The 13,012-nt window shown below is 52.4% G+C and overlaps 1 protein-coding gene across 1 annotated transcript in view; it reads right to left on the bottom strand.

Moving 5' to 3' along the window:
• Window positions 1–772: 772 nt before the first annotated feature.
• IFT43 (intraflagellar transport 43) overlaps window positions 773–13,012 on the bottom strand; it is a 110,886-nt gene continuing 98,646 nt past the window's right edge. Inside the window, exons 6-9 of the mRNA XM_061156561.1 lie at window positions 2,034–2,106; window positions 1,718–1,793; window positions 1,167–1,229; window positions 773–1,039 (exon numbers count right to left, since the gene is read on the bottom strand). Of these exons, the coding sequence (XP_061012544.1) occupies window positions 920–1,039; window positions 1,167–1,229; window positions 1,718–1,793; window positions 2,034–2,106 (332 nt within the window). The 3' untranslated portion in view covers window positions 773–919. The remainder of the gene's footprint in view (window positions 1,040–1,166; window positions 1,230–1,717; window positions 1,794–2,033; window positions 2,107–13,012) is intronic.

Below are 13,012 nucleotides of genomic sequence, written 5' to 3' on the forward strand. Positions count from 1 at the left end.
TTTTGATCAAGGGCTGGGCCCCGCTCCAGATCTTAGCACACTTTGGCAATAGGCGGTGATGATGCTTGGAGTTGGGGAAAGCAGTGGAGATAAACAGCTCTGTGTTGGAAAGGTTGCGGGTAGTCAGGGAAGAGGCCTGGGATTCCCTGAGAGTTTTTGCAGACATCTCAGGGCTGCCGAGCTGCCCTCTGCTAATGAGAACCAGAAACAAGGCCCTGGGAACCTGGAGGGTGGGGGGGGCGGGGCGGGGGGAAGAAGGGAAACACGTGCTTTGGGAGCTCCAGGCCTGGGTTGCAGGAAGCAGGAGGGAAGGGGCCCACTGTCAGAAGGGCCACCAAACCCTGACACGGGCAATGGGGTCACCTTATCACTCTTTCTGCTGTGCTGTCTCCCAAGTGGCCCTGAAAGCAGGAAGGAGACAGTGCCACGTCACCAATGTCACTGACCATCCAAAGGGAGAAAGGCACCCAGCCAGGCCCTCCCCAGGACCCCAGCAGGCAGCCACCTGATCCCCCCGCATCCCTGCGTCCAGGCCTTCATAGGGAGATGCTCCCTGGAGCTGCTGTGGCCTCTGTGAACAGAACAGTTTCCAGGAGCGCAAAGCCTTCTCCCCGCGTCTAGCTTTCCCTCCTGCTCTTCAGTGATGGGGCGAGTTCCCATCAGTGGCTCGAAAGATGCCTTTCTTCACTCCTGATGGATTTTTCCAACAGGACGCTGCAAACGATTTGAAGAGAGGGCTACAAAGCAAAAGCAATTTCTTGCCACAGAATGATGCAATTTCTTACAACAGAAACTATTTTTATTACAAAATAGTCCATATATAAAAATCCTGAGCCGCTTGCAAGCATCTTTAGGTTTATGGCCTTTTCCTCAAGTCCAGAGTGGAGGTGTGCACATGCAGGGAGCGCAACCCTCCGGCTCAGGTGTGTGCGGGGGGCCCTACGGGGCCCTCCTTGTCCGTCGGCAGCGCGTCCCACTCGCTGAGGAGCTCGGAGGACACCTCGGTGTACAGATGGTCCCAGTCCCAGCTGACGTCGTCCTGCCGAGAGAGGCATCCTGGGGTGAGACGGGGAGGCCCTCCCCTCGGGCACGGCCAGCCTCCCGCCAAGGTCAACCTCGGGGCCCGCTGCCATGGCTGAGGGGTGAGACCTGCCGCTGCCACGTACCTCTCGAACCTCATGTTCAGGCGCCAGGACTTTGGTGAGGAGCTTCAGGTCAATCTCTCCATCCTGTGAACATGGTCGGTGGGGAAGAAGGTTTGTGTACCGTGGGGCCTTTGGACAATGACCTCTGGGGACCAAGTTGAGTGGGGTAGAACTTTCCAAACCCAGGCCTGCAGGAACAGCTTGTGAACCAGCAAAATGGCGGGTGGACCACACGGCCACTGACAGCTGGGGGGATACCCACACCACGATGTCCTACGGGCTCGGCCCTCCTTGGGGGAGAGTGAACACCACGAGGGGGCAGGCATGACGCAGCACACCTACTGATGCCAAGGGGGCAGGCGGGGGCACGGGGGAGACTGGTCCTGAGAACACTGGGACAGGCTGGGCCCAGGGATGCTCTCACACCTGAGGAGGATGTCTCCAGCAAAGGGACTGTCGCCTGGCAGCCTCAGAGCCTCACAGAGGAAGGGCTGCAAGGCCGGGGAGGAACTGAGAAATCCCCGCATGTGTCGATGGGAGCCTGCCCCTCTGCATAGCAGCTGTCCACTCACCAAGGTCTGAAAGGCCGAATACTTCATGAGGTCACTGTCCAGGTCTCGGTAGGTCATCACTCGGTTCACCTGGATGCTGTGGGAAAGGGAATGTGGGCAGGAACTGATGCCAGCAGTGTGGCCAGGCTGCCATCCCCAGAGCCTCCGGGCAGCTGGGAAGGACCAAAATGGGGGAAAAAAAGTGCAATAAAACGGGAACCCTGGGATGGGGCCCATCACTAGAGACGTGTGGATCTCCCCAAGGGGGCAGCATCACTGCTAATGGCGCCTGGCATGTTCCCCAGCCTCCTGCCAACTTCAGGAGAATATAACATACCTGGGAGGGGCTGCCACCTGCAAGACGAAGTCTTCCTCCTGTACCTCTTCCAGGTCCGGAATAACAGGGATATCTGCAATGAGAGGGTAGGCAAAACTGTCAGCAACATGAGCGGGGATCTAGTCTACTTCCCCACTGATGACTTACCACCTTCAAGGTGGTAATAGGAGGGCTACAGGCTTTGGGTAGAATGGATACTCAAGATAGTCTCTGGCCTCCAGGACCCCACTGTCCAGGGTGGTAGAACTGAACTTGAGGTGTGCGTGAGAATTGAAGGCAGAATGTCAACAATTTCCAAATCTCAGGCTTTACCCCAGAACCTGTGGGAATTAAAGTGTTCTGGGTGGGGCCAGGGAGGCTGAATTTTTCCATAAGATTTCTTGGGTGGTCCTGACGTTTGGTCCACGTTAGGAGCTATGGGAGTAGCTCTCCACGGAGAAATGTAAAGAAATGAGAAGAAAGTCCTAGACAGCCCTGGAGGGAAGTGTTTAGAGGAGAGGAAGGAAAAGAGGAGCTGAGTGAGCCTGGCGCGGGCAGAGACAGAAGAGGGGAGCACTGAGTGAGCCTGGCGCGGGCAGAGACAGAGGAGGGGAGCACTGAGTGAGCCTGGCGCGGGCAGAGACAGAGGAGGGGAGCACTGAGTGAGCCTGGCGCGGGCAGAGACAGAGGAGGGGAGCACTGAGTGAGCCTGGCGCGAAAGAGACAGAGGAGGGGAGCACTGAGTGAGCCTGGCGCAGGCAGTAAGAGGAGCGGGGAGCATTGAGTGAGCCTGGTGCAAAAGAGACAGAGGAGGGGAGCAGTGAGTGAGCCTGGCGCTAAAGAGACAGAGGAGGGGAGCACTGAGTGAGCCTGGCGTGGGCGACAGAGGAGGGGGAGCACTGAGTGAGCCTGGCGCGGGCAGAGACAGAGGAGAGGCGCACTGAGTGAGCCTGGCACGGGCAGTCAGAGGAGCGGGGAACATGCGTGTCATCAGGCAGATGTCTCCAGGAGCGCACCTCCTCATGACCGAGGCCCACACGTGCATCTGCTCATTCTAGTCTTTGCAACCGTCACAGCCATGAGCCTGTATCTGCAAGGTCACTTTACACCTAATGATGTGACCTGGATTCCCAGCAGTGTCCAGGAGCAGAGTCTCCACTGAAAGTGAAAGTGAAGGTCACTTCAGTTGTGTCTGATTCTTTGTGACCCCATGGACTATACAGTCCATGGAATTCTCCAGGCCAGAATACTGGAGTGGGTAGCCTTTCCCTTCTCCAGGGAATCTTCCCAACCCAGGAATTGAACCGGGGTCTCCTGCATGGCAGGCGGATTCTTCACCAACTAAGCTATGAGGGAAGCCTGAGTCAGCATTGCCCAGGTCTAATATCCTAAACAATGCTGACTCTAAAGATAACACTTCCCCTGCTGTCTCCTGGAGATTCTTCTCTGAATTCTCCCTATGAGACGGACATACAGACACAGGAGGAGATACGAGACCATTTCTTTCGTCAATCTAACAAGCTCATGCAAAGGGAGAAACAGCGAGACGGCGCATCACTTTATTGTGGCAACGAGCTTACAGCAGAAAAACCATCCATCTTCTCGAGCACCCTAGAGAAGGACTGCCTTCTCTCAGTGAGTATCACTGACTGGCAGAGGAGGTTTCTCTGTTTTAACCAGTCTGCACAGAGATAAAAAGAGATGGGGCAGAGAAAAAAGAAGGGGAAAGCAAGGAGAGACAGCCCTGGAAGTCCCAAACCAACTACGAATATTAAAAGGAGGAAAAATTCCAGAGAGGAGACAACAGTGAAGACACCCTTCATTTTTGCTTCTATAAACTAAATTAACTTTTTTTTTTTTAAAGAGACAGAATCATTCCAAGAGCAGCTGGAAAGGACCCTTCCCACTTTCAGGCTATTCATTATTTAGACTTTGCAATGGTTCTAGTCAAGCTTAGCCGGAGTATATATAAATGTCAGTTCGCAGCCTGGTGTCTTTATTACTGCTAACGATGGCAGAGTTACAGATGTTGTACCTGGAAAGACAGAGAGAGAGCATGAAAGGGAGAGACGGAGACATGGAAAATAAGACAGAGAGAAAGAGACAGGCAGAGAAAGACAGTGAGTAAAAGGATGAAAATAAAAAGAAGTGGCTGATAAAAGGGAAATAAAGACGACGCACACACCAGCCCCGCAGTAATGAATCACACTCAGCAAGTCCTCTACCCAGAAAGAAGCTGTTCAGAGCTTAGATGGTATCTCTCTATCCTGCTAGAGAATTAGATACGGAATTCTCTAATTTTCTATTTCTTATGCTAATAGAAATTCAGCTTGCTCTGAGCAGATCCAGTCCACTGCTGGCTGACGGCACAGTCCCTGAGTCTGGGGCGAGGGGCCTCCCAGGCTGGTGAGACCGCGCGGGCCCTGCGGCTGGGCCGGGAGGAAGCTGGCCGTGCCACGTGCCATCAGCACCGTGACAGGCCCGGTGTGAGACAGCAGGCTACTCTTGGCTCGGCTCGGCGTGGGGCCCAGCCTGAGATGAATATTCAGGAGCTGCTAAGAAAATGCCCCCCCTTTGCTGAGCTTCAGGCTCAGGCCCGGGTCTTCCCCAGTCCTCCCTTGCTCTGCAGTGTCAGCCTCTGGGTCCTGTCAACTCTGCCCAGCTTCTCCCAGCGCTGAGGAGCTGCACTTCGGCCCGCGGTCCGCTCCGGGTCCCCAAGGGGCTTCCCCCCCTTGTCCCCGCCTCCCTCCTCCAAATGCGCAGGAAGGCGAGTGGGGCTGGCCCCATCTGCGCCAGAGCGGAGGTCAGCGCGGGCCTTGGCAAAGGGGCTGCTCGGAGGGACGCGGGTGGCGCTGGCCACACAGTGGGGTCTCTCTCTAATTGGAAGCCTGGTGCCCGACAGAGCCCAGCGAAGCGCCGGAGTGGGATGGAGCCAGCGATGACAGCCAGGCCGAGGCAAGCTGGAGCATTCCGGTGCAGTGACAGCTTGAGCTCGTCGCTGCAAAGCCCGGCCATCCAAACCCGGCCCCGGAGGAACAGGGGGCCGTGGAGCAGGTCTTGGGCAAATTTCAAAGAACTTCCTCATTCTACAGTTTCTGATTTACAGTCACAGACTAGGGCTTACTTATGAGTACGTGACATGTTCCCAACAGTTTCTGTCCTCTTTGCCTCTTTCTTTCCCCCCAGTTCCACTCGCCTCTCTCTCACACACACATACACGATGAACCAACCTAGAAAAAGAAAACGGGCTTGAGAAATCAATACGCTTCTTTACAAAGTGACCTGCAAGGAACAATGCAGCAGCATCTGCAGTCAGGGACGGCTATGTCACCTGTAGGCCTGGACTGGAGACCTGGTCTGATTCAGGGTGTCGTTTAACATCCCAAGGTGTATGATGTTAACAGTGACGATAAGAGGAATAAAGGAATTTGCTCTAGCACCACTGAAAGTTCAGTCATTCTTCTGGCTTTAGCCTCATTTTCTTCCATGCTGCTAACAATAAGAATGTTAACAGAAACAGTGGGTTTGTTAAGCATGCGGGTAGGACTCCTGTCCAGCGGTAAAGCGTGCAGGCACTGGAGGCATTCACAGCCTGGCTGGCTCCCCCACGGACGAGCTGTGTGACTTTACCCTCCCGATGCCTCAATTTCTACAGCTGTAAAATGGGGATCATAACTACACCCATTTCATATGTTGCCTAAGGAATGCATGGGACACTTTTTATAAAACACTAAGCGCTATGCTGGGCACCTAGTAAATATCCTGTACTATTCTTATTTGTCTGACAGATAAAACATTGAGCATGGAGAGAAGCTACACGGCTTTATCCTCATTTTCACATTTAATCCTGCCCATTTGCCTCATTTTCCAGACGACACTGAGGCTCAGCAAGATGGAGCAGTTTGCGTGGAGTAAGGCATTAGGAACGGACAGAGCAGGCTTCCCACTCCAGTTCAACTGCAACCACCCCCGACTCCCAGCTTGTGCCGCTCTCAGCCTTTCTTTGCAAAGGTGCAGGGACTTCAAGCCGCTCTGGCTAGTGGAGGGGTGAGACAACCGCCTAGAGTAGGGACAACCTGTTTTGCCTGGAGATTCAGGGTCCTCTGTTTTCGGGTATTCCTCTGCCTCCCAGGAACCATAACTAAGTTAAGTCTCTCCCTCACCATACGCCCCACTGGCTACGTGCCTACAACAAGGCCGCTGGAGCAGAGAAGAAAACGGACCAACAGGGGAGAGCCCAGAGACTCCCTCCCCTGCTGGCCATGTGGCATTAAACCAGTGAGGAGGAGGAGGTGGCTGAGATACCTCAGACACCCCCAGGAAAGGGTCTGGCGAGGCAAGAGGGCTGACATGCCAGCACCCCAGGAGCAGAGCCCTCATCCATGATCTTGGTCCCCAAAGAGGGCGCCCCCCACTCCCAACCTACCCCTCTCTTCCACTTGGGCTCCTTAATAAAACGGGCCTTCCCTGCTGGGTATTTGCTCTAGGCTTGTCATGTTAGCAGTCTCACTTGCTCTTCACCTGCTTCTGGGCCCCACGTGGTGCCCAATTAGTCACACGGTGGGGAAACTGCATTTGTGCAACTCCATGGACTGTACGGTCCATGGAATTCTCCAGGCCAGAATACTGGAGTGGGTAGCTGTTCCCTTCTCCAGGGGATCTTCCCGACCCAGGGATCGAACCCAGGTCTCCCGCATTGCAGGCAGATTCTTTACCATCTGAGCCACCAGGTAAAAGTAACATCATATATGGTAACAAATTCAAATGCTACAGACAAGTTTAAGACGGAAAACACCCTTTCCTTATATGAACCCCAGTCGTCTCCCTAGGGGTGATCGCTATTAATCATTTCTCATATATGGTTACTGAAAAGAATTTCTGCATATACAGCATGGAAGGACTGATGCTGAAGCTGAAACTCCAATACTTTGGCCACCTCATGCGAAGAGTTGACTCACTGGAAAAGACCCTGATGCTGGGAGGGATTGGGGGCAGGAGGAGAAGGGGATGACAGAGGATGAGATGGCTGGATGGCATCACTCACTCGATGGACATGAGTTTAAGTAAACTCCGGGAGTTGGTGATGGACAGGGAGGCCTGGTGTGCTGCGATTCATGGGGTCGCAAAGAGTCAGACACGACTGGGCGACTGAACTGAACTGATGCCCTTTTAAAAGTGTTTGTAAACGGCATACTACATATCCATTGTTCTGTGACTGATTTTTATATTTCCTTTTCAGTATACAGATTCATCTTACCCTTTTAAATGGCCACGTAGTATTCTATGGGTTTCCCTGATAGCTCAGATGGTAAAGAATCTGTCTGCAATGCGGGAGACCAAGGTTCAATCCCTGGGTCGGGAAGATCCCCTGGAGAGGGAATGGCTACCCACTCCAGTATGGTTGCCTGGAGAATTCCATGGACAGAGGAGCCTGACGGGCTAGTGTTCTACTGAATGGATGCTGCATAATGCACTTCATTCCATGCAGAGAGAATCTAACTTGGGGTTTTGAGGGGTGGTGTGAGAGGTGAGGGGAGGTCTCAGAACTTGGCCAGAGCAGCTGGAGGATAAACAGCACTAAGCCAGGCAGGGACAGCATGCCCAAAGGCGCCAGGAGACTAGGAGCAGCTCGTAGAGGAAGGCGGGTGTGGCTGACGTGGAGGGCTCGGGAGAGAGCCGCACAGAACGAGGCAAGAGAGAGGGCGTCAGGTGCCAGGTGGGGCAGAACCTGCATTGACCAGCCAGGAGACACGCGCCTCATGGGTGCCTGCTGCAGGCAAGACCCCTCCGGAGGCACATGAGGGGCAAACCAAGACGGACTGAATAAGCATGGACAAGTTGCAGTGGAAGGGCCTATACACTTCCAAAATGATGACAAATGAGCAGATAAGTAAAATGCACATCCCTTCCTTTGTAGATCATCTGGGAAGCCAAAAGCAGAATTCAGAGCTTCCTCTGTCTTTCCATAATACTTTATTCAAGGCCACAGGATGGACCTGATCACCTTGCTGTAGGTAGAGTAAGTGAAATTTGCCCTCGACCTACCTCCTAGATGATGAACAAGTTGAGGGTGAAGACCGTGTCTCAGTCACTTCTGCATTCCCAAAGACGGGCAGACTAAAGGACAATCGAACAGAACTGACATCAATAAATGTCTCTCAAATCTGAAAGCCACACCCATAGAAGGATGCCATGTTCATTTTCTCTAGATCATTCCAGTTGTAGTATAAGCGCTATTGAGTCTCAGAGCTGCTTAAGCAGGATTCATTTCACAAGAACAACCAAGAGCCATCCTTAGACACTTCCTGGGTTTGATGGCATCATAGCAAAGGCTTTGCCTTACTTGAGAGCTGCAAGGCCTGCTAGGAAAGGCCTGTGCATATACAAGAAATGACAGAGCAGTGAGGACAAAGTTATAGAGGAAGAGACACTTAAATATTGTCCCTACAGACCCCTTGGCTTCCATCCTGAGGCTGGATCACAGTGCCCTTCACCAATCTCCCTGAGCTTCCTCTTGATCTCTGGTGTGCCCCAGTCTTATCACTCCACTTTCTGGGAGTCCCAGTAAAGGCTTGTTAACGTATGGCAACAACAGGAGGAACTACTTCCAAAGGGAGAGGTTGCCAAATGGAAAACTCATCACGACAACAGCACACCAGTCTGCCAACAGACCTACCAACCAACCAACCATCAGATGAAACCACAGAAATAAATGAGGGGTGCTTAAATAAATAATAGAAATAAATAATAGAAACATGTGGGAACATCAGCAGGATCAATTACGACTGATTTCAAAGATGTGAGAAGCTGCCATTTGCCCTGAGATCCATTCATTATGGATAATACCATCACACTCTCGAACTAAAATGCTAAGTACCCAGGAAGTCCCAGTGGGATTCTTTTCAGCCCCTGTGGCTTGACAGCAAGAAGCCTGCCTGCCTCTTGCAAAAACGCTGGCCCCAGATCACTGCGATGAGCCTGCCTTCACATCTGGCTGTCGTCTGCTTGTTTTGGTACAAGAACAGAAGGTGATTTCTTGCATTGGACTCCACTTGCGATAAGGGCACCCTGAGCATCACTCGGGCTCTTCCCCTGGAGCATAAATCTTCCTGCAGAGGAAGGCGAGAACAAAGGCGACACCCTGATCCAGCCCCTGGTCCCATCCAGGGAAAGATGGTGCAGGCAGGGAGCTACTCCTGTGTTTCTTTAGGTTCTACTCTGTGCTCATGTTCTTAGTTGGGGGTTTCTGAATGGGATCCCATAGTCGTGGCCAGAAGGGTTTCTGGAGAGCTACATGAAGTCTCTTCTAAACTCTGGCACATTCTGATCTTGATGCCTTAGTAAACGGTACTGGGGTCAACCTACCTGGCCAGGTCCTTCTAGATGTTGACTGATGACATCTGTCCCTCTCGCTTCACTCACTAAGCTCACCCCAGGTCCCCGGGGTAGAGGACCCACACAGCCCCACACAACTCTCCTCTGGCAGTACCCCGGCCACTGCAGAGCACTCGTGGGCTGCCAAGGGCTCACGTCCACCCTTCATAAGGCACAGCCAAGTTCAACAACCAACCCACCTGAAAGGGACCTGACACGCTGCAGAGGGGACACCCCAAGAAGAGCAGTCGAGACAGCCCCCAATGTGTGTTCAAAGTCAACAGACCCTCAGCAGAGCTCATGAGCTTTCGAAAGAATGCCCACGCTTCTAGGAGATGGCAACTTTACGCCCGAGATCATTATCATTTTTCTCTGCAGCTGCAAAACTTTGTTTTACTGAATGCTGTTACCTTCTGCATCACGTATGGGGAATTTTAAACAGGCAAATGGAAGAAGGTCTGATTGAAGATGAAGTTAAGTGAAAGAAATTGGTCTCATTTAGCACATGACAGGATTCATCTGTGTTCCCAAGTCCACTGAGGTGGCATCATGGGCGTTTCATATTCATGAGCTGCTGCGACACTGTGTCCCCTCATTTACAAAGAGCCGTGTTCAGCAAATTCTGTCCCCGTGGACACTCCGTGCATTTCATGGTCTTGTCAGAGAGACATCAAACGCTCCAGTAACCAAATACCAGAAAATGGCTTTAATTAGTGGATCTCAATCGTATAAATAATTTTTTTTTCTAAGTGAAAAAATGGAGCTTTTTTTTTTTTTTTTTTTTTAAGGGAGAAGAAAAGGGGAAAGCAGTAGGCAACAGGCTTCAAACACCCGAAGGAACAAGGGGAATGGACACTCTCAGAGGAGCTCTGGGCCCTTGCAGTCCCCGGGTGGACTCGGGTTCCAGGGCAAAAAGGCACCTGCGGATCCCAGGCAGGTCTGCTTCATGAAGACTGGTCCCTGGTGAGTCCGTCTGACCAGCCGGGCCACTGGGCTGGGAGGAGATGGGCGGCCCTCAGAGAAGAGAGGCTGAACACCGTGACACCACTGGCCAGGTTCTGACTGTGAGCAAAAGGCGCACAAGCAGGTGCCTGAGGAAATCAGTGCCAGGGACAGAAAGAAGATGCCCGTCTCCCGAGGGGCTGGCTGGCGGGGGGTGTGGGGGTCTTCATCCATGTCCCATATACGTTGAAAAGTCTCCGTGCTTCTACGCAACTGACCCCCTTCCTCTTGCTGCTGGGGAAAGAGATCACCGACCTCAAGAAGAACATCAAAACAGCTGGTGTTGAACCTCGGTGCCAAGCAGAAATAGAGACAGGGACGCAGAGAAGAGACGGATGGACACCAGCGGGGGAGGAGGGTAGGATGAACTGGGAGATTGGGACTGACATGTATATCAATACGTTACTGTGCATGGGATGGATAAGTAATGGGAACCTGCTGGATAGCACAGCGAACTCTAGTCAATGCTCTGTGGTGACCTAAACGGGAAAGAAATCCAAAAAAGAGGGGATATATGTATACACACGGCTGACTCATTTTGTTGCATGGCAGAAATTAATATAACACTGTAAAGCAGTTACAGTCCAATAAAAACTAAAAAAAAAAAAAATAGAGCCGGTTGCTCCATCCAGCCCCCCACGCTGTGCCAACTGTCTTGGCTGACGCTGGGCCGGGAGAGCAGGGCTGGGACTGAGTCAGTGTCTGAGACAAGCCGGGTCTCAGCGGGTGTGGTGCTGGCTGGATGGTGGGCAGATGGGAGGCGGTGCTGAGTGGTGACTCAGCTTGTGGCCTGCCTTGGGCATGCAGCCCCGGCCTCATCGTGCAGGGGGACAGTAGCACATTCCAGAAGCAGCCTCAAATGCGACACCCCAGAAGGAGACTTGCCCCGTCATCCCAGCCAGTCCACCCACCCCACAGGCTACAGGAGAGTCCGTATCGACCACGTGAAGGGTCGTCAACCAGGACTGACCCTTTTGCAGCAATTAAAGGTGGTGTTCCTGAGAGACAAAGCAGACCCAATGATGGCCTCCACAGGGAAACACCTCGTCCAGCCCAGGAGCCTAACACGAGGAGGGAGCCCAGTGTCACCTGAGAGGGGTGACCTCTAGCGAACGCAATATACATGACTTCCCTGGTGGCTCAGATTATAAAGCGTCTGCCTACAAAGCAGGAGACCCTGGTTCAATCCCTGGGTCGGGAAGATTCCCCTGGAGAAGGAAATGGCAACCCACTCCAGTGTTCTTGCCTGGGAAATCCCATGGATGGAGGAGCCTGGTAGGCTACAGTCCATGGGGTCCCAAAGAGTTGGACACGACTGAGCAACTTCACTTTTTTGATACACTGGTTACTACCAGTTGAAGGAAATGAAAATAATGAACAGGGAGGCTCCTGGTTACTCCCAGCAGCTCTCACTTGGCGCTTCATGGTGGTTCCAGCTTTGATCCGGGAAAGACGTGTTAGGGATGGGGAGGGGTAAGGGTCTTTAAAGGTGACGAGGGATGAAGCGGCTGGAAGGGACGGAAAAGGGAGGACCTCTCTGCTCTCTTCAACAAGGCCCGAGACACAGCGAATACAGAATGAATGTGACAGAGAGCGGCCTTCTCAGAGCCACCACTAGAAGTGTGTTAGAAACCTGGCATATCTGATTCTATTTCATCCTCTTCGTGTTATGCTGGGAAAAAAAACAACAAGACAAACTCCACTGCTTTTATTCTAAATCCTTAGGTTTTGTGTTTTTCCTTATATATATTTATTAAAAAAATGCTCCTTTGATCGGTGCCACCCGTGACACCCCCACATACGGAACGGCTTCTGAGCGGTTTCCTCCGTGCAAGGCCACCGCTGGTGACAGCCAGCTGGTTTTGATCACAGCCATTCCGAATCGGATTTTCATAAGATAGATGAGGAGTCTTACCGCTGCTCTGTCTCTTATCAGATGCGAAACAGAGGGGGAGGCGGGGGGCCACGGGTCCTGAGGGAACAGCCCAACAATCAAGGGCTGCCTGGCTCTCTCTCCGTCCCTCCGCTGCTGCAATTTTCAAAGGCGTTTGCCTCGGGCACTTTTAAATGATGGTGTCTCAATTCTGTAATCATCTTTCAAGAGCTTTCTCTTAAAGGGTCTTTTAGGTAAACCCAGTCCGTCAACCACACTTATGGACTCAGGAATCATTTTCCCAATATCTGCCCTCCCTGCGTGTGCGTACGTATAGGCGGGTATACCCATGCACACATGGCAAACATCTGGGCATGTTTAGAAAGCTGGGAGGACCTGAAACTGCAAAGGAAGACCCTACCCGTTGGCCATACCAAGTTCATCTCTTGCTAAGGTTAGAGGGTCCCCTATCACCACTCCCCTGGACTTCTAGGCTTTGCTATCTGCAGGTGTTGGAAGGGAAGACTTCTCCCACTGAGGCCCAAGTGATGTGCTGAGTCCCAACCTCAGATGCACAAGCAAGCCTGTTCCTTCCCGTCTCACCTAAGTGCTGTCTGACCCTCAGACTTCAAGACAAGTGAGATACCACAGCTACCTGCTTGGAGAATACAGTCCTCAGGCCACAGCTGACTGTGGCTTTAATTACGGACTGTTTGGAGCAACTCCTACAAATCCATTTGTCTCTTTTAGT

The sequence above is a fragment of the Dama dama genome, chromosome 12 (genome assembly GCF_033118175.1).
Source record: "Dama dama isolate Ldn47 chromosome 12, ASM3311817v1, whole genome shotgun sequence".
In the NCBI taxonomy this organism is placed as follows: Eukaryota; Metazoa; Chordata; class Mammalia; order Artiodactyla; family Cervidae; genus Dama; species Dama dama.